At 37.8% G+C, this 27309-nt stretch overlaps 1 protein-coding gene across 9 annotated transcripts in view; it reads right to left on the bottom strand.

Moving 5' to 3' along the window:
- ENAH (ENAH actin regulator) overlaps positions 1–27309 on the bottom strand; it is a 148552-nt gene that overhangs the window by 80551 nt on the left and 40692 nt on the right. For all 9 annotated transcript variants that reach the window (XM_078156287.1, XM_020982163.2, XM_078156289.1 and 6 more), the window contains exon 2: positions 278–443. In XM_078156287.1, coding sequence (XP_078012413.1) covers positions 278–443 — 166 coding nt within the window. The remainder of the gene's footprint in view (positions 1–277; positions 444–27309) is intronic.

The raw sequence follows: 27309 nt of genomic DNA, 5'->3' as shown, positions 1-27309 counted from the left end.
CCACAAGATTAAAACTAGTTTCATAATAATGCCAACATGTTTAAATTTTGAATAGGGCAAATATCAACAGACATAATCCACATAAACAAAAACTCTATGGAAAATCCTCAACTTTTAAGAATGTAAAGGGATGGTGGGACCAAAAAGTTTAAGAATTGTTGATAGAGTACAGGTTATTACTTCAATTAGAATCTTTACATGTACTCAATAAAATAATTAAGTAATTTCAACATCAAATAAGAGACAAAAACCTTTATTTTTTTTTAAAGGTCCTTACCTGATGGTCCTGAATCTTCCTTCCCACAACTCGAAAAGTGTTATTACCCGTATGGTGATATATATGAACTCGGCTAAACCCAGTTGAGCCACCAGCCGGCACCCATTTCTTATTGGCATCATCATAAACCATCACTGCAGCTCTTGCTTGGCAGATACTCTGTTCACTGGAAGAACAAAATTCAGATATTTAAGATTTATAAAACAGTTGATACAAAGTTATAGAAAAGAGTATACAGGATTGTGAACCTCACCAAGGAAGGAACTCAAATTTTATCAAGGCCACTGATGAAAGTGGAAAATGACTTTTCTACAAAATTTAAATATCTAATTCATTTACCAAAATGAACATGAAGACTCTTTTTACATTATTTATACATGTATTTAACTATACATGAAAGCTAATTTATTTTTTATAAATCTGTTTGTTTTACTGTATTTTCTTCCTTTCATACTTAATGACACATGAAGCACTTAAGAGTTGACAAACCTAGAAGAAGCCATCAAGGTAACAAAAGACAGAAAAGCTAGTCGTGTGAAACAGACTGTGTAACTGAAATAAGTATTCACTGTGACATACTACTAAGTTAGCATGACTAGTTCAAATCTACGGATCACCTCAAGTTGCGTTTTAGACATGAGGGCAGTTATTTTAGGTAAGTAGATTAGTTACATCTTCAGTTACAGAAGTTAACTGAGGTTATATCACTTCATTTAAATTTTACTCCTTCCTAAAGTAGAATTCCAAGTCTCCTAGGATTTAACTCAATGTTTTACCATTAAAGAATAATGTGGAGCAAGAGTTAGGTAATATCTGTAACTCCAGTGTTTCAAAGGCAGGAAAGGGAACAAACACTTATTAAGTACCTACTATGTGCCAGATATATTATGCTAAACGCTTTTTACAAATATTATCTCATTCGATCCCCACGACAATCCCAGGGGGTAGGTACTATTGTTACCCTCCACTTTAAAGTTAAGAAAATTGAGGCTAATAGGTCAAATGACTTGACCAGGGTCACACGACTAACGGCTAAGGCTGGACATGAATTCAGGTCTTCATCTTCACTTCTGCTCCATAACCAGACTATCTACTTTTCTAGTTACTCATAATTCAGATATCATTTGTATCCATTATTTTGCCTATTTCCTCACCAGTAATGTGTTTACATCCTATTTATATGTATGAGCATGTACTTCACTGACTTTTAGCCATGCAGCATGACTAGAAGGAAGCTTAAAAAAAAAAAGTCTTGGTCAAGAAATCCAAGAAAAAAATCACGAGTCATTCTTCCAGCCTAGCTCAGCAAAAGAAAAAGGGTCGAACAGTCTTTGAACACTAGAGACTGGGTAAGAATCAAACACACAGATTCTTCCAATGGAAGGAATGAACCAAGGTCTGCCCAAAGCTATGCATCAGGGCAAAAAGGGTCTGGCACAGAGAGCCCTTATCTTGTGCAAAGAGCAAAAACTGGTAGCAACTGGCAGCACTGTAACCAAAGCAGGAATCCTAGGTCAAGAGGAGCCAGCAGTTCAGTCACTACGAACCTATGGAGCTTTCTAGCCAGTCTAGTAAGCGGCCTCCTGACGGTGCAAGCAAGCAGTGGCAGATCCACAGACACTTAGTCTCAAACCCAGGTCAGAAACTTGCAAAGCTAAGACTAAGAGATCAGTGCTTAGACTTCCTGGATCAAACAACTTTGGGTACACAAAAAGCTTCCAAGTTTGTAACATGAGCTGTCTTTGAGATTCTGGAATAACACACTATCCAATTTCTGATAAAGCAGCAGCAAGAAAAAAAATGACACAAAATATGACCAAGCATGGCCAAGATATTGCCCTCCAGAAATGCACTGAGACTGGTCCTAACACAAAGTCCAAGGTCAAAAAGTAAAAATGAAAGAATGAACAACAACAACAACAACAAAAAGAATCCAATCACAAAGAGGTAGCACATTATCAAGGATAATAAAGAGGGAAACAAAGAAGAGAATAATTTCAAAACATCTACAAGAAAAGCTTCAAAGAAAAGCACAGCTTAGGCACAAGTTAAAATTGAATTCCCAGAAGAGATAAAAGCTAGAATTTAGTGAGCTAAGAAAAGATTATATATTATGAGAATGCCAAGGGGGAAAGCTGGAACAGAAATGAGAGCTGTAAAACAAAAAATTGGAAAGAAAACAAAGGTTTGGCAAGAAAAGGAATAAAACCTTATACAAGCACTGAACTTCTAAAAATGAGAATGGACCAAATAGAAGCCAATGACTCCATGAGACAAGAAGAAATATTACAGGAAAGCCAAAAGATTGAAGAAATACAAGAAAGTATGAACAATCTCAAAGCAAAAACTGACCACACAAACAGGTTAAGGAGAGAGAATTTAAGAAATGACAGGCCTACCCGAAAGACATGAGCAAAGAAGATCTAGACTTCATATTTCAAGAAATCATAAAAGAAGACTGCCCAGAACTCTTGGAACCAGAGGACAAAGTAAGAATAGAAAGACTCCATGAGTCACTTCCTGAAAGAAATCCTAAAATGAAAACCCTCAGGAACATCAGGGCCAAAATTGGAAGCTTCCAGGTCAAAGGAAAAATACTGAAAGCAGCTAGAAAGAATTCAAACAAAGAGCAAAAGTCAAGATTGCAAAGGATGCAGCAGCTACCACTACATAAGATGGAGAGAGCTTGGAATATGATATTCCACAAAGCAAAATATAAATTTACAACCCTAAGGGGTGGGGACATGAAGAGGACGTTTTATATTTTAATCAAATAAAGGCCTTCCTCAATTGGGGAATGGCTGAGCAAGTTGTGGTATATGAATGTAATAGAATACTATCGTGCTATAAGAAATGATGAACAGGCTGACTTCAGAAAAACCTGGAAAGACCTATATGGTCTGATGCTGAGTGAAGTGAGCAGAACCAAGAGGACTTTGTACACAATAATAGCCACATTATGTGATGGCTAATATTATTAAACTGAACCCTTCTCAGCATTACAAGGATCTAAGACATCTCCAGAGGACTCAGGATGGAAAATGCTGTCCACATCCAAAGAAGGAACTATGGAAGTTGAATTGCTATCACTTATTTTTACCTTCTGTTGAGTTTTGTTTCATCTTTCTGATGGTTCCTCCTATTGGTTTTAATTTTTACTTACAACTTCACTAATGTGAAAATATGTTTAATAGGAATGTAAATGTAAAACCTATATCAGACTGTGCACCGTCTTGGGGAGGGTGGGGGGGAGAGGAAAATTTTCAACTCAAAAGCATATGGAAGTGATTGTTGATAAATCAATAAATTAATAAAATTGGGGGGGGAAACAAATAAAGGCCTTCCAAGTATTTCTGATTTAGAGAGAGAGAGAGAGAGAGAGAGAGAGAATAGAAACTTAGAAATACAAACATAAGTCAAAAAAAACATAGAAAGTTAAATGAGAGCAATCACTGGGGACTAAACAAGGATAAAGTATATACGTGCAAATATAGAGATGATATATTTGTCCCTGAAGAACCGTATCATTATCAAGGGTCAAAGAAAGAGACTATTAAGACTAGAAATGTTGTTTGTTTTTTGTTTTTTTAATGTAGCAATAATCTTTTTTTTTTTTTAGTAGAAAGGAAAACCTATTAGTTAAATGAAAAGGGTAGGGGAAATTAATGTCACATAAGTTGGGTGAGGAAAGCAGGTGAAAAAGTAGTGAAAGGATAGAATATAAACACAGTTGAATGCACTTGGGGGCAGAGGCGAGAGAGCCCTAAGGAAAAACTCTAACCATTAATGATAGATCACAAAGGGTGGTTTAATAGGCTTCCTGTAAGAGGTGGGATTTTAGCTGGAACTTTTAAAAAAGCCAAAGAAGCCAGGAGAGGAAATGATCTATGATGAGAAACCATTTACAAAGCATGACACTGCAAGAGGACTCCTAATGGCTTTTTCAGAAAAATCACTGCTGATTAATGATATCAGCACACATTTACAATACATTTCTGTTTTTTACATTATCGGAGTGGTTAAATTATTTGCTCACACAGCTATTGAGGGTCAGGACAAAGTCTTTGTACTAAATGCTACCAATTCTAGCCATGCTTTAAAAAAAAAAACCTGTTTTTTTAACTACTTGTCAACTATAACCCTAAGAGACTCCAGTGACATGCCTCTACCTTTTCCCCACAATAAGGAAAACACAGAGAGGGTGACTCTTTTTAGGGCTACTGCTGAAGATTTCCATAAATACATTCTTTGATAACTAGAAAATCCGCTCACATTAATTTACTGTTTCCTGAGCACAACCTAACAAATGGTTGGAATTTTTTTTTTTCCTGAATTGGTTCTATAACCTTCTTGTACCTACAGTGAAAATACAGAACACCTGAAAAAACAAGAGGATGGAGAACTGGCATCTGCAAATATTTTTTAACGTTTCCCTGCCCAGAACCATACTGATCTACCCTACGGACAATTTCATTATTAAAAATAAAGAATGCTACTAAGAAGAATACTATTTATTGAAATTTTTTTAAAAACACATCATGTAGACATCATAAATTTCAATTTTCCTAATGATTTTAAATACAAAATTACTTGTACGTGAAAAGTTAAAATTTAATCATGTAAGAGGGAAATGCAAAGTTAAATGCAAAAAGATCAAAGTTAACTGCAGGTAAGAAATAAAGCAATAGTTTGCAGAGTAACAAATCATAGCAAGATAAGACTTAATTTTAATGATGATGAGACTTGGCTATGTTTTTAAGAGCAAAAAGACACTGAAGGTACACAAGAGGGGATGACAGAAGAAATGAGGTAACAGAGGAAATGGAAGGGCATTGAATGAATGGCACAGGTGGAAAAGTTAGCTTTAACAAGTGAGAAAGCTGAGCCAGAACGAGGACAGAGAAGATCAGAGGAATGGAAATGAAGCAGGATATAGATCTTAGATTAAGAGCTGAAAGGGAATTCAAAGATCATACCTTTCCTAGTCAATAACATTTTTAAGTACCTATTATATGCCAGGTAGTGTGCTAAGCACTGGGGATACAAAAAGAGACAAAAGACAATTCTAGCCCTCAAGGACTTCACAATTAAATGGGAAGACTATAAGGAAACAAATATGTACAAACAAGCTGCAATACAGGATAAAGAAATAATCAACAGGGAAGGCACTATAATTAAGAAGAGTTGGGAAAGACATCCTATGAAAGACAGGATTTTAGTTGGGACTTAAAAGGAAGTCAGGGAAGGCAGCAGGCAGAGATGAAAAGGGGGAGCACTTCAGGCATGGAGGACAGCCAAAGAAAATTTTCAGAGCCAAGAGATGGAGAGTCTCATTCAAGGAACAAAACAGTGACAACATTCTGGAAAGGAGTAAAGTGTAAGAAGACTGGAAAGGTAGGAGGGGACTAGTTTACAAAGGCCTTTAAATCCTAGAGAGGATTTTGTATTTGATCCTAGAGGCAACAGGGAGCCACTGGAGTTTAGTTTAGTTTTGGGTTTTGGTTTGGTGGGGTTTTTTGTGGTGGCAGGGTTTGACATGGTCAGACTGGCACTTTGGTGCTTTAGGAAAATCATTTTGGAGGCTGAATGGAGGACTGATTGGACTGAAGAGAGATTTAAGGCAGGCAGAACCAGCAGCAGGCTACTGCAACAGTCTAGGCATGAGGTGAAGGGCCTAAACTACAGGGGTGACAGTGTCAGAGGACAGAATGGGATGTATTCCAGAGATGTTGGACAGGTGAAAGTGGCAAGTCTTAGCAACAGAATGGATACGGAGGGTGAGAGATAGTAAAAAGCTGAGGATGACACTTAGGTTACAAGCCTGAGGAAATGAAAGGAAGGTGCTGAGGGATGACAATTTGGAGGTAAAGATACTGAGTTTAAGATATCTAGTGGATACTCAGTTCCAAATATCTAGGAAGTTAGAGAAGCCAGACTGGAGATCAGCGGAAAGGTTAGGGCAGAATAGAGAGATTTGAGAATCATTAGTATAGAGATGGTAATTAAAACTATAGGAGCTGATGGTATCACCAAATGAGGTAGTAGACAGAGAGAGAAGAGAAGGCCCAGGACAGAACACTATGGGACACCTACAGCAGTAGTAAGAGCTGTGATCTGGCAGAAGATCAAGCAAAGGAGAATGAGAAGTAGTAGTCAGATAGGAAAGAAGAAAACAAGGAAAGAGTGGTGTCCCTAAAACCTAAAGACAAAAGATTATCAAGGAGAAGGGAGGTTATTAACAGTGTCACAGGCTGCAGAGAGGTCAAGAAAATGAGGGATGAGGTTAAACAGTTTATCACAAGTCACATGGCTAGTGTCAAAGGTGAGATGAAGAATTTAACAATGCAAGGAATTGTCAAAGGCAAAGTGGGAGAGAGCAGGTGGGAGAGAAAAGGAAACTGGGGAAGAACACAGAATTATGCCAGGTGGTATATCTACAGGTAATGTGGAGACAAAAGAATAAGGGAAGATACCAATATGGAGAGGCTTATGCCTAGAGCATTGAGTCTGATGACTGGGGGACTAGGAAATTGTCCTCTGGGAGGTGACCTGAAGGAATGTTACCTTTAGTGAAGGGGAATAAAAAGCAAGTAGATATATATGTATGAGTAATGAAGAGGCTTATATTATTAACCAGAACAAAGGCCACATTAAAAATGTGGGTACCCCCATAATCTAATTATAGGATCACAGGATCAAAGCTGGAAGAAATTTTAGGAATTATCTGTTTTAACCCCTTGAGTTGACAGATGAGGCCCAGGAAAATTAAAGGCCTTGACTGAGGCCTTTATGTGGCATGTGGCAGAAAAATGATTCAAACTCAGGTTCTATGAGTCCCAAGTTCAAAACGTGTTATACTACTCCACAGTGCTTCCTATCCCTTTTCCAGGAGAAATGTTCTCCCTTGATTTCCTAGGTGGTTTCTCTATTCTGCTTGGTGAAGTGAAGGTGGAAACAAGTGAAATGAAAACCTCCTAAATCTAGTCCTTCCTCAGATTTAATTCTCCCTTTAACCTCTCATCTACCTAAAGACATTAAAAGGAGAACACTTGAAAGCAGGAGAAGCATGGCATATCCAGAATACAAAGGAAGCTGGGATAAAAGTAGAGTCCTTGTTAAGAAAACACTGGCAGTATAAGGAGGAGTCAGATTATAAAGGACTATGAAGGTCAGGGATATAGGTTTGCTAGAATTATGAGGATGACTGTAAACAGTTTAAAGGATAGATTGAAGTAGGGAGAACTTTGAGGCATGAAGACCAATTAAGAGGCCACTGTAATAATCTAGGCAGAAACCGAAGAGCTGAGCTAAGTGGTACAGAGGAGGTGTCAGATGGAAGAAACATTGTGCATACACAAAGAAAAACATCTAACAGTTGACTGGCTATGTAGGGTGAAGGAGAGTAAATAGTCAAGGTCACTAAGGCCACCAACCTAGAAGCCCAGAAAGGTGGTGCCTTTAACAGAAAAAAGGAAGTTTGCAAGAGGTATAGGCCTGACTTAAAATTAATATGTTTAAAACAGAATTTGTTAAGATATCCCTAGGATAAACAGTTTGGAATAACAAATAGGCAACTGCTGATGTATGACTGAAGATGGGGAGAGACTAATGTTGGCCACAGATCTAGGAATAATTAGCATAGAGATGACAGTTAAACACATCAGCTAATAAGGTCACCCCAAGAAGATGTAGGGAAAGAAGAGTCCAGAGAGTTTAACACAAAGCATTGAAACAAACCAACAACTAGGGGTATGTGATATGGATGATGCACCAGCATGATGAACCAGCAAAAGAAACTCAGGAGAGATTAGACAAGTAGGGAGGAGGACAAGTAGGAGAAACTAGTTCCCAACAAGCCTGGAGGAAAAGATAGTATACTGAAAAGGGTGACAAACTGTCAAATGCAGCAGATAGGTTAAGAACTATAATGACTGGGGAAAGCTCAGCAAATCTGGCAATCAAGAAATCAGTAGAAATGGAAGAAGCAGAAGAAGGGAGTAATCTTAACTAAGGTTTCACAAGGGTTGAGTGCAATACAACAAGACAAAAGGGTTTCTAGAGTTGAAAACAGCCAAGGGTTGAAAGGAGTAGCAGTCATAACAGAGTCATGACTGAAGAAAGAGGAAAGTGAAGTCAAACCAGGAGTAATGAATGGTCAGAGGCACTGATGTACTAGAGGTCTCTGTGAGAACTAAGAATGGGTTGAGGAGCTATGCATAAGGAAAGACAGAATAAGATGAAGTAGGTAAGTTATGGTCACATATAAGAACGACAGAATTTACCATTAGGGAAATGGAACACTTATGAGTAAATGGGGAGGTCCAAAGTATGTCCATCTCTACATAAGGTTGAGGTGGAACGAAGATTACAGGATTTTAAAAGAATGAGGAATTGGTAGGTTATCAAGTTTAAGAGATGTTGAAATTATGTTGAAAGTACAAGGGAAGGAGTTGGGGAGGGAAGGAAGAACTGACTAAGGGTCAGTATATAACAGCCATCATAATCTGGGTTGTACAAAAAAAATAGATACTGAGAACCTCAAAAGAACAGAGGTTTTTGGTGTTGGTGATATCTAGGGGTGTGAGTGAAGGCAAAGTCAGCGGTGGCAGGAAGGGCCAGGTGTGTGATGTCATCAGAAAGGAGTCAGGTCTCTGGGAGAACTAACAGATGGAAGGAACATGAGAGAAAGAAGATGAGAATGAAGACAAGTTTGTTCATTATGGAATGTGAATTTCAGAGGGTACAGCAGGGGAGGAAGGCAGAACTGGAGTAGAAGAGGTGGGATAATTAAAGAGGATCATGATAAAAGAGCAAGAGGTAGAGGTTGAGGATAGTTTTCTCCTATCTAGATTGAATACAGGAATATGGAAAAAGTTAAGTAGTGGGAAATTGTTATTATAGGGGTGGTAATGGGTAAATTAAAAAACTAGAGCTCTGAGATATATACCAATGTAATTATAAGTAGTATTTTTCGAGAATCACAGAATTACCAAATGGAGATAGAATACCAAAACACAATCTTTTTTTCTTTCTCTCGGCAAGGCAAATGAGGTTATATGACTTGCCTAGGTTCACACAGCTAGTATCAAGTGTTTGAGTCTGGATTTGAACTCAGCTCCTCCTGACTCCAGGACAGTGCTCTATCCACTGAGCCACCTAGCTGCCTGCCCCCCCCCACAACACAATCGTGCACAATGCCACATCTAACTAACCATTAAAAAGTGTATCCAAAAGATCAATAACCTTCAATGGGCTGGGAACTCATCTGATCATCCAATCTACTGGCTAGATCTGTCAATTTTAACCAAAACTTCTCTCAAGTGTATCCCCTTCTCTCATCTGACACTGCCACTATCCTGGTACAGGTCTTCATCACTTCAAGCCTCAACCACTGGAACTGCTTACTGGTTTGTCCGCTTGCCATAAGTTTTTTATTTCAATCCATCTTCTATATAGCTGTCAAATAAATCGTCCTAAAGCACAGGTCCAACCATGTCAAACCCTTCCCCCTACTCAATAAACTAGTGGCTCCCTAATGTAACCATGATCAAATACCAAAGTCCTTTATAACCTAGCCCCACCCCTCAAACCTTTACAGCCTTCTTATACCTTATGCCCCCTTATCTCCATGTCTTGTTCTTCAATCCAGTGACACTGGCCTCCCTGCTGTTCCTCAAACAAGATACTATATCTCTTAGGCAGGGCACTTCCACTGGTTGTCTCCTTCACCATCTTTATCTATTGCCTGAAAGTTGGCAGGCACCAAAGGTGGATGGGGACTTACACTAAGTGTTAGTCCTCTCTGAATACCCCCTACATCCCAAGTTCCAAGAGCTGTAGCATGTGAAGTAGCCACACCCTGGTTAAACCATCTTAGCCAATAGGTTAAACCAGGTTGAAAGTAACCAAAGGCCTCAAAACCCATCAGTTGGTAAGGAGGGAGGGATGTCTATGAAGGCAGCTAAAGCAGGTGCTGTGGAGCTTTTACAGCTTGGTCAGGAATCAAAGACACCAAGGTCCTCCACTGCATCACAGACCTTTGCCAATCATCTTGACTTTTGTCCTGCCATTGGACTTCAACAACTCAGCAAGAAAGAGTGAGGCTGACAACTTTGCTCAATTCTGCCTTACTTGAATACAATTGACATGCAAGTCAAGACATCACTCTGTGATGTGACTGGTCCTCTTCACAAAAATAAAACCCTAGTACTCAGCATAAAGGCTGACATAATAGGTACTTAATAAATGTTTACTATCAAATTCTACATTATTTCTTTCATAATTATTTTGTCCCTATCTTAGACTCCATTCTTTATTAGACTGAAAAGTTTACTAGACCTCTGACCCAGCAATAGCACTTCTAGGGCTGTATCCCAAAGAGATCATAAAAATGGGAAAAGGACCCATATGCACAAAAAATATTTATAGCAGCTCTTTTTGTGGAGGCAAAGAATTGGAGATTCCCCATCAATTGGGGAAGGGCAGAACAAGTTGTGGTATATGAATGTAATGGAATACTATTGTGCTATAAGAAATGATAAGCAGGCTGACTTCAGAAAAACCTAAAAAGACTTGTATGGACTGATAACAAGTGATGTGAGCAGAACCGGGCAAATGTTGTACACAGTAACAGCCACACTGTGCGATGACTAACTCTGATAGACTTAGCTCTTCTCAGTAATACAAGGATCTGACCTCTTCAAAAGTCTCATGATGGAAAATGCCATCCATATCCAAAGAAAGAACTATGGAGTTTGAATGCAGATCGGAGCGTACTATTTGCTTTTTCTTCTTCTGTTTTGTTTTGTTTCTTCCTTCTACTGGTTCCTCCTATTGGTTCTAATTCTTCTTTATAACATGACTAATGAGAAAACATGTTTAGTAGGAATGTGTAAGTACAGCCTATATCAGATTGCACTCTGTCTTAGTTTCAAAATAAAGCTACTTATTGATTATTGACCGGTTGCTACGGGTGACACACTTTTAAGGAGAAGGTATTCTTTGAAGGACAGTTATTTGTGACAGTCTGGTCATTAAGAATGGCATAACATTTCTGCAATCATAAGCAAACTAGAAAGCACATGCAAGAAAATAAGGATGCTCAGTTTGCAGAGGAATTAAAAAGATGATTCATATTCTGAAATTCAAGATTCAAAGGGAAGCTGTTCGGGATTTTGGGAAAGGACAGTAAACTTCAATACTTCACATTCCAGCTTCCGTGGCTTCCTTTAAGTCTCAGCTAAAATCTTAGCCTTTCACAGTCCTCCTAAATCTTAGTGCCTTTGCCTTTCCTCTGAAAGTTATCTCCAGCTTTCCCTGTATATATCCTGCTTGTATACAGATATGTTTTGGGGGGTTTTTGCCTTTATTTCCTCAGCACTTTGCACAGGACCAGGCACACAGCAGGTAATTAATAAAGGCCTGTTAACTGACAACTATTTGTTCTTACCCTCTGACCACTTATCCACTGGGGACTTTGTGTGTGTGGATATGAATGGATACAAAATTCTTTCATAGAAATCTGATATAAATTAGACTGAGTCCTTTGATAGCAAGGACTGATTTTTTTTTGCCTTTCTTTGCATCTCCAGCCCTTAGTATTGTACCTGGCACACAGTAGATGCTTAATAAATGATATGTGACAAGGATAGGACAAGGAATTTTCCCATATCACCACATCTCTTTTTATCCTAGATATACTAATTTTGTTTTTGCAGAAACTTTTCAGTTTCATGTAATCCAAGTTATCTATTTTATCCTCTGTAATTACCTCTGTCTCCTGTTTGGTTAAGAATATATCTCCTACCCATAGCTGTGACAGGTATTATCTGCTCCTAATTTGTTTTAACAGCATTATCTTTGTGTTATTTCCCCTTCATCTCTACCTCTTTTCATTACTTCCCTTTATAGTCCAGCAAAAAATTCACTGTATTTTTCCAAATAAATTCTAATTATTTATAAAGAGTTCTAGTAAGTATCTCCTTGATAATTTGATTAGTATAACATTAAAATTCTAAATTAACTTGGGTGGTATTGTCATTTTTATTATATTGTATGGCCCAGACATAGGCACTGAATATTCCAAGATATTTAATTTGTTCTTTATTTCTTGAAGGAGCACTTATTTAATGTATATGTCTTTTGTGTGCTTTGATGACCTGATGCCCAGATATTTTATAATTCTGTAATTATTTGGAATGTGAATTCCCTTTCTATCATTGCCTTTTGAATACTGTTACCGTCATATAGATGCCACTGATTTTTAAGAGTTTGAAGCCACTATTTTAGAAAATCCTAGGGTACCAGAAAAGATACTAAGTATTTTCTAAGCAATTAGAAACAGTTTTAACCCCTCTTTGCGTATCTTTCTATAATGGCTTTTAATTTTATAATTTTTTTTTTATCATCTAGCTACTGCCAATATTTCTTTTTTTAAAACTTTGAATTATTTTACTTTGAATTATCAACAATCACTCCCAAAAGCTTTTGAGTTTTAAATTTTTCTCCCTTTCCTTCCCCACCTCCCTCCCCAAGACAGCATGCAATCTGATACAGGCTATACTCCTATTAAACACATCTTCACATTACCAATATTGTAAGTAAGAATTAGAACCAATAGGAGGAACCACCAGAAAGAGGAAATAAAACACAGCAGAAGAAAAAAATAGCAAATAGTATGCTTCAATCTGCATTCAAATTCCATAGTTCTTTCTTTGGATGTGGATAGCATTTTCCAACATGAGGCCTTTGGAGATGTCATAGATCCTTGTATTGCTGAGAAGGGCTAAGTCTATCAATATTAGTCATCGCACAACGTGGCTGTTACTGCGTACAACGTTCTCCTGGTTCTGCTCATTTCACTCAGCACAAGACCATACAAGTCTTTCCAGGTTTTTCTAATGTTAGCCTGTTCATCATTTCTTATAGCTGAATAGTATTCCATTACATTCATATACCACAACTTGTTCAGCTATTCCCCAATTGATGGGCATCCTCTCAACTTCCAATTCTTTGCCACCACAAAAAGAGCTGCTATAAATGTTTTTGTACATGTAGTTCCTTTTCCCATTTGTAAATCTTTGGGATATAGCCTAGAAGTGCTATTGCTGGGTCAAAGGGTATGTACTGACAATATTTCCAAAAATATTAAATAAAAACAGGAATGATTATTTAATTATCCTTGCTTTACTTCTATATTTGCTGGAAAAGGTTCTAGTGTATCCTCATTGTATACATTGCTTACTTCTCCATTTTAGTGACATGCTTTTTATGTTTGAAAACAAATAGATGCCTAAAACTATGCCTGTAAGTTTGCAGGAAAATTTTTTTAGCATAAATTGTGGATTGCTTATTATCAAAGGTCCTTCCCACACCTACTGACATAATCACGTGCATTAGAGGCAACTCTGTGGCACCACAGATAGTGATCAATGGAGATAATCTTTTGGCTTAGTGGCATGGTGGCACAGCTAGGTGGCCCTGGATTTGGAATCAGGAAGAACTGAATTCTCTGACACTCACACAGCTGTGTAACTGTCAGAAAGTTATATAACCTCTGTCTCAGTTTCCTCATCTGTAAAATGTGCATAATGATAATAATAATACCTATGCCCCAGGATTGTTGTGAAAATAAAAATGAGGCTTTTGTAAAGCTCTTTGCAAACCATAAAGCATAACATGCTATTATTATTAGCTATTGTTTTGATTGCTGTTTTTAATGATTAATTAATTAATGTTATAATGTAATAGTTATTCCTTCTACATTACAAGGGTCAGGGGTGTGGCACCTCTGCAATCTGGAAAGTCCACGTAAATTTTTCTGGTCTTCCCTCCATACCACAGAAGAAGTCTGAATTATTATCGTATTAAGAGATAAAATATGTTGATACTGTACAATAATATACACATACTTTATGCATTTCTGAGTTTTTAAATTTTTTCTGTGTCATCTACTGGCTTCTGCGTCATCTGCGGCTTCCGCCAAGACTCCCAAAAAATTCCCATTTAATTTCTTATGCCGATCTGCAACATAACATAACTGTGATGGGAAAAGTCGCAATGTGAAAGGGATAACCGTATTTAATTAATATAATAATTATATCAATTATCTTACAAATGTTGACCCAAACCTGAATCCCTGGTATAAATCCAACTTTGTCATAATGAATTATCTATGTAGTCGGACAGGATTTTATTTAAAATTTTTGAATATTCATTCATAGTATTGGTCAACAGTTCTGTTGATTCTCCATCTATCTTTCATTCTTCCCTGGTTTGGGTACTAGGACTACATATGTAAAGGTTATCTAGTAATGTGCTTTCTTTTTCAATTTTTAGAATAATTTCTCAACTACTGGTACTAATTATTTTTTCTTAATTTGATAGAATTTGGTCCCATCAATCCATCAGGACTAGAAACTCTTTCTTTTACAGATTTTTCATTTACAGCTACTTCTACTATCTCTTCTGAGACTGGGTTGTTGAAGATCTCTATTTGGTGTTCAGTTAGTCTGGACACAATGTTTAAAACATTTCTGTTCTCAGGATTATTAGTACAGAGCAAGTTCTTTTTGATTTGTTCTGATATCATTTGCTGGTTCAATGCTTTTATTTTTCTGCCCTCTTTTTCATTATATTGGCTAAAAATTTATTAATTTTACTACTCTTTTCAAAGAAGCGGCTTTTAGTTTTATCATTTTTATAGTTGTTTTTTGTTTTAGTTTAACTGTTCTTCCTCTAATTTTTAATATCTCTTCTTTTGTGCTTACTGGCTTCCTAACTTTTAAAAATGTATATTAAATACATTATTTTTCTATTTTGTAATTTGTAGGTTTTGTCAATGATTTTCCACTGTAGGATTGCTTTAGCAGCATGTCATAAATTTTGGTGTGCTTTTAATCATTATCATTTTCTTTCACGTAATTCTTAATTGTTTCTATGATTTGTTCTTTGACACACATTAGAGTTTCATTGTTAAGTGTCCATTTGGGTGCACAGGGTTTCTCCACCTTTTCTCCTCCGCCAAATGATTACTATTTTTACTGAATAACAGTCTGCAAATAATGTATTTAATATGTCTTTTTGCATTTGTTTACAAAATCTCTGTGCACTGATACACAGTCAATGTATTATAAGATCATTAATTATACCTCTATGAAAATACTTTTCAGGATAAGTAATAAAGTAATGTCTGAATTTCTTTAGAACACAAATGATAGATTTACAATTGGCAACATTACATCAACATAAGGCCATTAAAGACACCATATGACTGAAGAAGAGAGATATGAAGCTGATCACTAAGTTGGAGGAATTCAGTCAGAATGGAGCTTTCATGTGGTGATGAGGCTCCATGTGGTGCAAAGAACATACTGATGCTTTAGTAATCCTATTTAGAGGATGTTAACTGGGTCTTTGACTCTATGTCTCCAGCAATTTGTTCAATTCTTTATTTTCCTTTTTGTTCAGATTTGTTACTTAAATTACCACACAAAAAACATTCCAATCTTCTGCCACTATTATCTTACTGTCTATGTTTTCTTGTAGTCAATTAATTTCTACTTTTTGAATTTAGATGCTAAAGTATTTGCAGCATGTAAGTTTAATATTCATACTGGTTTGTTGAAGATGGCTTCTTTCAGCAATCTGATATCTTAGTTTATCCCTTTTTATGTTGTACATGTTTATTTTTGTTCTGACAGCATGATTCTAACTACTATTTCTTTTAATTTCCCTGATAAACAGGTTTTTAAAAATTTCCAGTCCCTTTAGGTGTGTTTCTTATAAGAAATAGCTCAAAGGGCTTTATTTTCTTATCCAATATAAACTCAGCCATTTTTTGGACTGTTTAATCCACTCACAATTAAAGCTATAAAAAGTTCAATTTGTTTTCTTCCATGTCTCTCCACATACTAATCCTCCATATCTTTCACGTATTAATATTTTCCCCTTGTTCCTCTATTACCACAGTGCTTTGTATCTTCAGTTATTTTAATCTACTTTAAGGCAACATAATTTCCAGCAACTTTCTTTCACCCTAAAAAACCCTAATACTTTCTTTTCTCTAGGTTTTAATATTTTTCCTTACTTGTAAGTTCATTTTTCATTCTTCCTTTAACCTAATTATTTAACTCTTCCCTTTTTCTTCAGTTAGTCAAGAAAAATTCTCCTCCCTTTCAACTTACTTTGTTCACCAGGTTTTAGAACTTCATTTTCTACAAACTTTTTTTATTATTTCAACTACAAAGAACAATATATTTACTAAGTAGAGCTAAGCTAACAGCTACTGTTAGCAGAATTCCTAGAGGAAATTGTTTTAATGATCAAAAAAATTAATATTTGTTAAAGGCTAATGAGCACACCAACTATAAGTAGTTACAATCTAAACTATTTGAGGGTACTAAAAAAAGTTTAGTTTTAAACATTCTGTAATCTTGTTCATACTATTAATTGTATTTAACAAACCCTTTTGCATAGACAGAATATAAAGGTAAATTTCCATCCAAATTATCACAAATATCAAACACATATAACATATAGAAAAAATACAACCACCAGGTATTTGGCACCCTCAGTGTCAGAAACAACTCCAAACCTAGAAGAAAAGAAAAGGTCTGTGACAAAAGAACCACTGAATAAGAAGGTGAAAGTGGCAATCTACTAAGGAAAAATAAGATCGAAGTATTTTACCATACTTATTGCAATTTGTCATTTTTGACTCAGAAGGAAAGAGAAAGTAGTAAAATACAAAAAAGTAAGAAAGAATCAGGATGAGGGTGATAGATATCAAAAACAAAAACAACAATTAGGAAGGGCAGTGATTTAGGGAAAGGGAGATGAACAGGAATAGTGGAATACTAACAGACTCCCTAATAGGAGAAAAGAAAAAAGTCAAAGATAAAGAGACATTTACTAAAAATCTACTGGGGCAGATAAGTGGCACAGTGGATAGAGCTCCAGCCTTGGAGTCAAGAGGACCCGAATTCAAATCCCGCCTCAGACACTTGACAAGTACTAGCTGTGTGACCCTGGGCAAGTCATTTAATCCAAATTGCCTCACACCACCAAAAAAAAAAATTCTACTGTATGTGGAGCACTTAGGAGATACAAAGATCATATACCCACCTGGAGTTGGTGAGTAAGAGACAGATAACTACAAAACAGAATATTGCATAACAAATGCAGTACATTTATAAAGTAAACTACCATGAGCTCTGAGAAGGAAGAACATTACCACCACCAAGTACATGGAGGTAGAGGAGAGTAGTCTCACTGGAAGGCTTCCTGGAGGAACTAGGCTTTAAAATTCATGTAGGAATTTAGAAAGCAAAGACCTTTTTTTTTTTTAAAATGAGAGTGACAGTACTAAGCACAGAGAACAGTTTGGGCAAAGGTATGGAGGCCAGAGAACACAATCCTTGTTCAGAGGTAGAAAAGTTATTCAGCTCTGCTAAAGGATGAGATCAGCGCAATAAAAGATAAGGTTGGGGTGGAGCCAAGATGACAGACTGAAAGCAGTGACTTGCTTAAGCTCTCCCCCAAACCCCTCCAAAAACCCATAAAAAATGTCTCTAAACAAATTCTAAAGCAGCAGAACCCACAAAAAGACAGAGTGAAGCAAATTTCCAGCCCAAGACAACCTGGATGGTTGATCAGAAAGGTATACTGCACCGGGCTGGGTGAGGAACGCAGTTTGGCGTGGCCCACAAGCCTCAGCGAACCTGGAGCAGGCCTCAGAGGATTGAATGGGGGAAACTGTGGCGGTTTCCAGACTTCTCAACTCACGAACACCAAAGACAATGTAGAAGGTCAGTGGGAAAAGTCTGTTTCTGCAGTGCTGAGAGAGAAACGAGGTGGTCTCAGCTCCATTCCCCAAGCATGGCCTGGGGCAGAGGTTGCCTCCTGAGCTTGGCCCACAGACTGAGGGGGAATCCAGTGGCTGATCAGAGGGAGACTGCAGGGATCTCTTTGCCAGTACTGAAGCATGAATCTCTTGCTTTGCCCGTGCTTGGATCTGGGTCACAGTTCTGGACAGTCCTGGGGTAAGCAGGAGTGCTGGTGTGGTGGAGCTTGTCGTGGCTGTGCAAAGAAAACCCTCCTCACAGTTCCAGGACAGAAAGGAGTGCTTATGGTCATTAACAAACCAGAGCACAGGCCAGGAAAGGAATAAACACCTCGCCCCTTATTATACCACCTTGGACGAACTGAAAATTTACAGGTCCCTAGAAGTACCTCTGAAAACAGCTGTACAAACCCCCAAAGCTTGGGACAGTACATTCTCCACATTGGAAGCAGACTCTTACCTTAACAAAGAGTTTAAAACTCAAGTAATTGGCTGGGATAGTTAAGCAAGCAGCGCAAAAAGAGTCAGACTATATATTATCTTACTTTGGTGACAAAGAAGATCAAAACATACAACCAGAAGAAGACAACAAAGTCACAGCTTCTACATCCAAAGCCTCCAAGAAAAATGTGAATCAGTCCCAGGCCTTGGAAGAGCTCAAGAGGGATTTTGAGAAGCAAGTTAAGAGAAGTAGAGGAAAAACTGGGAAGAGAAATGAGAGTGATGCAAGAAAATCATGTGAAAAACAAGTCGACAGCTTGCTAAAGGAGACCCAAAAAAATACTGAAGAAAATAGCCTTAACCCAAATGGCAAAAGAGGTCCAAAAGGCCAACGAGGAGAAGAATGCTTTAAAAAGCAAAATTGGCCAAATAGAAAGGGAAGTCCAAAAGATTACTGAATAAAATGCTTCCTTAAAAATTAGACTAGAGCAATTGGAAGCTAGTGACTTTATGAGAAATCAAGACACTGTAAAACAAATCCAAAAGAATGAAAAAATAGAAGACAATGTGAAATATCTCACCGGAAAAAACAACTGACCTGGAAAACAGGTCCAGGAGAGAGAATTTTAAACTTATTGGACTATCTGAAAGACATGGTCAAAAAAAAAGAGTCCAGACATCATCTTTCAAGAAATTGTCAAGGAAAACTGCCCTGATATTTCAGAACCAGAGCGCAAAATAGAAATTGAAAGAATCGACCAATCGCCTCCTGAAAGAGATCACCAAAGGAAAACTCCTAGGAATACTGTAGCCAAATTCCAGAATTCCCAGGTCAAGGAGAAAATATTATAAGCTACCTGAAAGAAAAAATTCAAGTACTGTGGAAACACAATCAGGATAACACAAGATTTAGCAGCTTCTGCATTAAAAGGACTGCAGGGCATGGAATATAATATTCTGGAGGGCAAAGGAGATAGCACTACAACCAAGAATCATCTACCCAGCAAAACTGAGTATAATCCTTTAGGGGAAAAAATGGTCATTCAGTGAAATAGAGGACTTTCAAGCATTCTTGATGAAAAGACCAGAGCTGAATAGAAAATCTGACTTTCAAATACAGTACTCAAGTGGAACATGAAGAGGTAAACAGGAAAGAGAAATCATGAGACTTATTAAGGTTGAACTGTTCACATTACTGCATGGAAAGATAATATTTACAACTCATAAGGCCTTTGTCAGTATTAGGGCAGTTGGAGGGAAAAAATTATATGTATGGATAGATAGATAGATAAATAGATAGATAGACAGACAGATAGATAGACAGACAGACAGACAGACAGATAGACAGACAGACAGACAGACCAGATAGACAGAGGGCACAGGATGATTTGAAGATGAAGGAGTGATATCTGGAGAACAAAATTAAGGGATGACAGAGGATTACACTAGGATAAGGAGAAAGGGAGAGGTAGAATGGAGTAAATTATCTCACAAAAAAAAAACAGAAAAGAAAAGGCTCTTATAGTAGAGGGGAAATGGAGGAAGGTGAGAGGGAATGAGTGAGTCTTTTTCTCATAGGATTTGGTTTAAGGAAAGAATAACATACACACTCAATGGGGTATGGAAATCTGTCTTACCCTACAGGAAAATAGGTGGAGAAGGGGACAAGAGAGCAGGGGGATGATAGAAAGGAGGGCAGATTGGGAAAGGGGGTAATCAGAAGTAAATACTTCTGAGGAGGGACAGGGTCAAAAGAAAGAACAGAATAAATGGGAGGGCAGGATAGGATTAAGGGAAACAGAGTTAGTTTTTCACAACATGTCTACTATGGAAGTGTTTTGTATAACTGCACATGTATAACCTATATTGAGTTGCTTGCCTTTTCAATGAAGGTAGGTGGGGAGGGAGGAAGGGAGAAAATTTGGAACCCAAAGTTTTAAAAAGACATGTTTAAAAAAAAGTTTTCATGTGCAACTGGGAAATAAGAAATACAGGAAATGAGGTACAGAACTCTATCCTGCCCTACAGGAAAATAGAAGGGGAAGGGGATAAGAGAAGGAAGGGGAGAGATAGAAGAAAGGGAAGACTAGGGGAAGGGGTATTCAGAATGCATGAAATCTTGGGGTGAGGGAAGGGGCAAGACAGGGTGAAAATTTGGAACTCAAAATCTTGTAGAAGTAAATATTGAAAACTAAAAATAAAAAAATTTATATTCAAAAAAAAGATAAGGTTGGAAAGATAAAGTGACATCAGTTTATGAAAGGATTTAAATGGCAGGCAGAAGAGTCTGAACTTTGCTCAAGAGGCAAATGAAGTCCCTGGAGAATTCTTGAGCATTATACTTGCTAAAGGATGTTAACAATAAAGGCTAATTTTAAAATGCAATCATAGAAAATATGATTCTATCACCAAAAAGCAAAACAGAAAATATGATTCTAGAGTTGGAAGGGACCTAAGAATCCCCTGTACAACACATCCAATAAATGGTCTTCCAACCTCAAGACTTCTTTCAATGAGGAAGAATCCACTACCTCCCCAAGCTATTACACATTTAAAAAATTCTAAGACTCTTCTTCCTGAATTAAAATCCAGCACTAGCTGTGCGACCCTCAGCAAGTCACTTTACTCCCATTTGCCTGTTTCCTCATCTGTAAAATGAGCTGGAGAAAAAAATGGCAAATCACTCCAGTATCCTGGCCAAGAAAGCCACAAAAGTTAGACATGATTGAGAAACAACTAAACAACAACAAAAATTTTTAGAAAATTTCCCCATACAGGCAGATGACAACTGGCTCTCTGCAACTTCTCCGCACTGTTTCTAGTTTCCTCTTGTGGGACAAGGATAAGTGACAGGATAGTGAAGTTGAAAGGGACCTCAAGAGGCCATCTCGTCCAAACCCCTCATTTTACAGATGAGGGGCTGTAGCCTAAAGGGCTAGGCAAGGACTCTAGCCTAGACTGTTGCCTAAACAGAGCCAGGAATTAAACCTAAATTCTTTGATTTCTACTCTGAATCTAGTGTTCTGTCTATTGTATTATGCTACTTAATTCCTTTTATTTGACAACCCATCAAATATTTGAACATAGTTAATGCAACCCTCTAAGTCTTCTCTTCTCCAGACTCAACATCAACAATTCCTTCAAAAGAAGCTTTCGTGCAATGACCTTGAGGTCCATCAGCCTGATCACCCTGCTCTGGCCACTGTTCAATTCAGCACTGACTTTTCTTCCTAAAATACAACATCCAAAATGGAACAAAATATTCCATATGATGTGGTCTAACCAGGACAAAATATATCAGGACTACCACATACCTAATCATTTGCCCTTTACTTTTTAATGCAGCCTGAAATTATATGAGCTTTTTTGGCTGCCATCTCATACTGTTGACTCCTAAGGAGATGCAATCAACTCCAACCCCATGTGTAATTCAAAACAATTACTGCCTCTCAAATTATTCGCAGCTGATGAGAACCACAAAGGACACAAAGTTCAAAAGAAGGCTTCTATAGGATCAAGTAAGACCCTGAACACGATTGGAGTAGAGGGCACAAAGACAGTGGCAAAAGTGCTATTTAAAAGCATAAGAGAAAAGATCAAGTTCCTAAATGAAGTCCAAATGCATACTAGAAGAATTAGCCCTGGCAAGTAACTAAAATACTTCCTTCTAAGGAGGATAAAGTGACAATGCTTGATGCTGAGATCCGTCCCTCAAACTTCATGGCATACAATACAGACTTCTACATACTTGCCCTGCCCTGTTCCTTCTGTTTCTCAGTTCTCTGGTCATGGCACAGAGAGTTGTCATGCTGCTATCGCAGTCTGAGCAAATTTCTGCCATTTGGAGTTGAGAGTGAGGAGAGGTCCTCAAGGTGTGGATTTGATCTCTCTTACAAGCAAGAGGTGCGCCCTGCCCCACTCCCTCTGTTTCTCACCTCTCCTAAAGAACTCTACTATGAAAGAGAACAACACTGCCTTGTGACTATTGTGGCCTGAGCAAATTTCTGCCGTTTATAGAGTTTGGATGCCTGCAACTCTGAAGAAGGCGGGATGAAGAAGGAAGATGTGATTTGTGATGTGGAATCTGTTGCAAGCCTATGGATCAGCTCAAGCAGTCTTATTGCCCAAGTGTGCTGAGTGGTGGGTGAGGTGCACAGTAAGCAATGATTAGGTGTTAGGGAATATGAGCTGTTATCTGGTTCACTGAGGTTTTCCCTTGTTTAGGCTCTTGATATTCTACACAGACCACGCAGACAGCTGAAACTGCTTTACCTCTGGTACATAATTTCGATTTTGGAGAGGTTTGAGAAGTCATGAGGATCAGAGAAAATGTATAATCTGCTTGCTATCTTGTTGCTCATGACAGAGAAGTTTAATATTATTATCAGCAATGATCTGAGGAATCTTACTGAACAGAAATACAGTGGGAATGGACAATGGCAAAATGAACCGTATTTTCAAAAAAGAGAGACATGGTTGCAGTCTATTCACACCTGAGTACCAATCTACCTCTCCACTGCCCTTAGTGTCCCCGTAACTTTAATTCTTTGGAGACTGTGGTATTCCATAACTTGCAGCCATATATCCTTGGAAGATCACTGTTGTTAAAAAGATAGGTCACTGTTTCAAGGAGAAGCCTGAAAAAACAGAACTGCACAATTTCCAAAAGGCCATCCACCTGCTCCCTCTTTGGTCCAGGTCATTATTTTAACCCCATATCTGTCCAAGATCTATGAGATGATGAGCTTGCTTGTTATACAAACTTCATATCGTAGTCTATAATAAGCATTTTCCATCTACTTATTTAGTAAGCCAAACTGTGATTATAGATCTCATGTAGGTGGCTCAGCAATTTTCTTAGCTTGATGTAGTTGGTACAATGTTATCTACAAAGAGAAACAAATGTTTGGACCTCAAAAAATGGAGACTCAATCTTCAATTTATACTCTGCAGGACACCTTCCACAACAGTGGCAAACACTACAAATAATCATATATGTCTGTCATTTATGTCTCCTTGAATATCAATAACTTAATAAAGATTTATTAGAAACCTACTACATGCCAGGTGCTGTGCTAAATTCTGGCGATTCAAAAAAGAGCAAGAGAAAAGACTGTCCCTACCCTTCAAGGAACAGTTTAATGGGAGAAACAATATGTAAACACATACAAAGCAAGCTTCATACAGCATAAACAGAAAATAATTAACAGAGGAAAGGCAATGGAATTAAAAGGCTTGAGAAAGAATTTCTGTATAAAGTGGGATTTTAGTTGAATCTTAAAAAGAAGTTAGGGAGGTCGGTATTCAAAGCAGAGGAGAAAGAGTATTCAGGGTATAGTGGACAGCTGGAGAAAATGCTGAGAGTTCAGAGATGGGAGTCTTATTTTTCAAACAGCCAGGAGGCCAAAGTCACTGATTAAAAGAATACCTGACAGGTACTAAGTTTTAAGAAAACTAGAAAGGTAGGAAGGGGCTATGTTACAAAGGGCTTTGAATGCTGAAACAAGAATTTTGTATTTGCTTTTAGAGGCAACAGAAAGCCCCTGGAATTTACTCTGGAATATAAGGATGACAAGATTTTGGGACCTGTAACTTTAGGAAAATCATTTGAGTGGCTGAACGGAGGATGAATTGGAATGAGGAGTGATGAGGCGGGCAGACCCACCAGAAGGTTACTACAATAATCTAGGCATGAGGCGATGAGGCATGCACTAGAGTGATGACAGTGTTAGAGAAGGGAACAGATTTGAGATGTTCACAGGCCTTGGCAACACACTGGATATAAAGGTGGAGAAAAAGTGAGGAAACCAGGATGATGTGGTCATGACTCTAAGGGACAGGGAGCATGGTGTAATCCTTGAAAGTAATAGAGAAAGTAGGAATTCCCCAATTGATAAATGGTCAAAGAATATGAACAGGCAATTTTCAGATGAAGAAATTAAAGCTATCTATACTCATATGGAAAAAAAATACTCTAAATCACTATTGATTAGAGACATGCAAATCAAAACGACTCTGAGGTACCACACCACACCTATCAGATTGGCTAACATGACAAAACAGGAAAATGATCAATGTTGGAGAAGATGCGGGAAAACTGTAACACTAATGTATTGTTGGTGGAGTTGTGAAATGATCCAACCATTTTGGAGAACAATTTGGAACTATGCCCAGAGAGCTATAAAAATGTGCATAGTCTTTGACCCAGCAATAGCACTTCTAGGGCTGTATCCCAAAGAGATCATAAAAATGGGAAAAGGATCTACATGTACAAAATTATTTATAGCAGCTCTTTTTGTGGTGGCCAAGAATTGGAAATTGAAGGGATGCGTATCAGGTGGGAAATGGCTGAACAAGTTATGGTATATGAATGTAATAGAATACTATCGTGCTATAAGAAATGAGGAGCAAGCAGACTTCAGAAAAACCTGGAAAGACTTGTATGGACTGATGCTGAATAAAGTGAGCAGAACCAGGAGAACATTGTACACAGTAACGGTCACATTGTACGATAACTAACTCTGATAGACTTAGCTCTTCTCAGGAATGCAAGGATCTAAGACATCGCCAAAGGTCTCATGATGGAAAATGCTATCATCCAAAGAAAGAACTATGGAATTTGAATGCAGATCAAAGCATACTATTTGCTTTTTTTCCTTCTGTTTTATTTCTTCTTTCTTGTGGTTCCTCCTTTTGGTTCTAAATCTTCTTTACAACATGACTAATGTGAAAATATGTTTAATAGGAATGTATATGTAGAGCCTATATCAGACTGCATGCAATCTTGGGTAGGGAGAGAAAAATTTAAAATTCAAAAGGGTATGGAAGTGATTGCTGAAAACTAAAAATAAATTAATAATTTTTTTTTAAAAGGGAGTAAGTAGGAAGAGAGGAGGTAGGAAGAAAAATAAGGGAGTTCTGTTTTAGACATGTTGGATTTCAGATGTCTACTAGAAATACTGTTCAAGATGTCTACTGGAAATACTGTTCAAGATAGGATACGTGAGATTGGAGCAGAAAAGGTAGATTTGAAAATCAGCATAGAGACAGTAATTAAATCCACAGGGGCTGATGAGATCACCAAGTGAAGTAGCACAGAGGGAGAAGAGAGTAGGGCCCAGGACAAAACCCTGAGAGACACCTGTAGAAGGTGTGCTCTGGAGAAAGATCCAACAAAGGAGATGTTTAAGAAATCATGAAGTCAACTAGATAGGAGGAAAACCAGAAGAGGGTGGTATCCACCAAAAACCTAGAGAAAAGAGAGTATCAAAGAGGAGAGAGTGATCAACGGTGTCACAGGCTGTAGAGAGGTCATGGAGTATGAGGACTAAGAAAAGGTCATTGAATTTGATAATTAAGAAACCATTAGTAACTTAGTAAAATCATTAGTTTTTTGCTTTGTCTTGTTTTTTAAAGAGGAAGACAAGGCAGGTTGGAAACTAGATTGTAAGAGGTTAAGAAGAGAGTGAGAATAGAGAAGTTGAAGGCATTGTATCGTAGGCCTTTTCAAGAAGTTTAGCCTCAAAGGGCAGAAGAGATATAGGAAAATAATTGGCAGCAACCAAAGGATCAAGCGAGGGTTTTTTCAGGATAGGGGAGACACATGCATGTTTGCAGGCAGTAGGAAACGAGCCAGTAAAGAAGGAGAGACTGAAAACAAGCTAAATAGTGAGGATGTGAGGGGACAATCTTTTGAAGAAGATAGGACAGACAGAACGGGACAGCTTGAACAAGTAAAGGCATAATCCTTCATAAGGAGTAAGGCCACTTCATCATTTAAGACAGGAGTGAAGGAAGAGAGAGTGGCAAAAGGCACCTGAGCAAGAGGAGGAAGAGGGGAGAAGACGGATTGCATGGTGAAAGGGCCTCAGTTTTTTCTGTAAAGTACAAAGTAAGGTCCTCAGCAGAGACAGTGAGAGATATGGGATGTTTGCAGAGGGTTGCCACTGTAAAGAATGAGATAGTGATAAGAGGGGAATGGTAAGATTGCCTAGTAGAAGTGGGAAGCCAGGGCAGCTAGGTGGCGCAATGGATAAAGCTCCAGCCTTGGAGTCAGGAGGACCTGAGTACAAATCTGGCCTCAGACATTTAACACTTACTAGCTATGTGACCCTGGGCAAGTCGCTTAACTCCAATCACCTCACCAAAAAAAAAAAAATGGGAAGCCAATTGCAGTTAAGTAACATAAATTTGCAGTGGACCGAGTCAAAACGGTTGAGTGATGTTCTCCACATCTGTTCAGTAGCACGTGTAGAAGGGAAGGAAAGAAATGGTGGGCGTGATTCAAGGCTGAGGGCTTGATTAGGCATAATTGGAATACGATTCATACCAAGCTGCTCCTGTACATTATTCAAGGAATCTTAGATGATTTTGACAAAACCGTTAGATACCTTTTTGGAGATCAGAATCTTTAACAAGGCATTTTGCTCTAGAAAATTAATGGGATTTTAAAACATCTAACTGTATGAACAGTGGAGTCTGATACTGCCTATGATTTTTTTAAAATAATATTTCCCCCTAATTATGTATGATAACTATTCTTAACATTCTTTTTTTTTTTTTAAGTTTTGAGTTCTGAATTCTATCCTTCCCTCCCTGAGGTGGGAAGCAATCTGATATAGATTATACATGTGCAATCACATAAAACATATTTCCACATTAGTCATTTTGTGAGAGAGGAAGGAAGGAAGGAAGGAAGGAAGGAAGGAAGGAAGGAAGGAAGGAAGGAAGGAAGGAAGGAAGGAAGGAA

Source organism: Phascolarctos cinereus, unplaced genomic scaffold (genome assembly GCF_003287225.1).
Source record: "Phascolarctos cinereus isolate Bilbo 61053 unplaced genomic scaffold, phaCin_HiC Scaffold_5;HRSCAF=322, whole genome shotgun sequence".
Taxonomy (NCBI): Eukaryota; Metazoa; Chordata; class Mammalia; order Diprotodontia; family Phascolarctidae; genus Phascolarctos; species Phascolarctos cinereus.
This window is presented reverse-complemented; position numbering and strand designations above follow the sequence as displayed.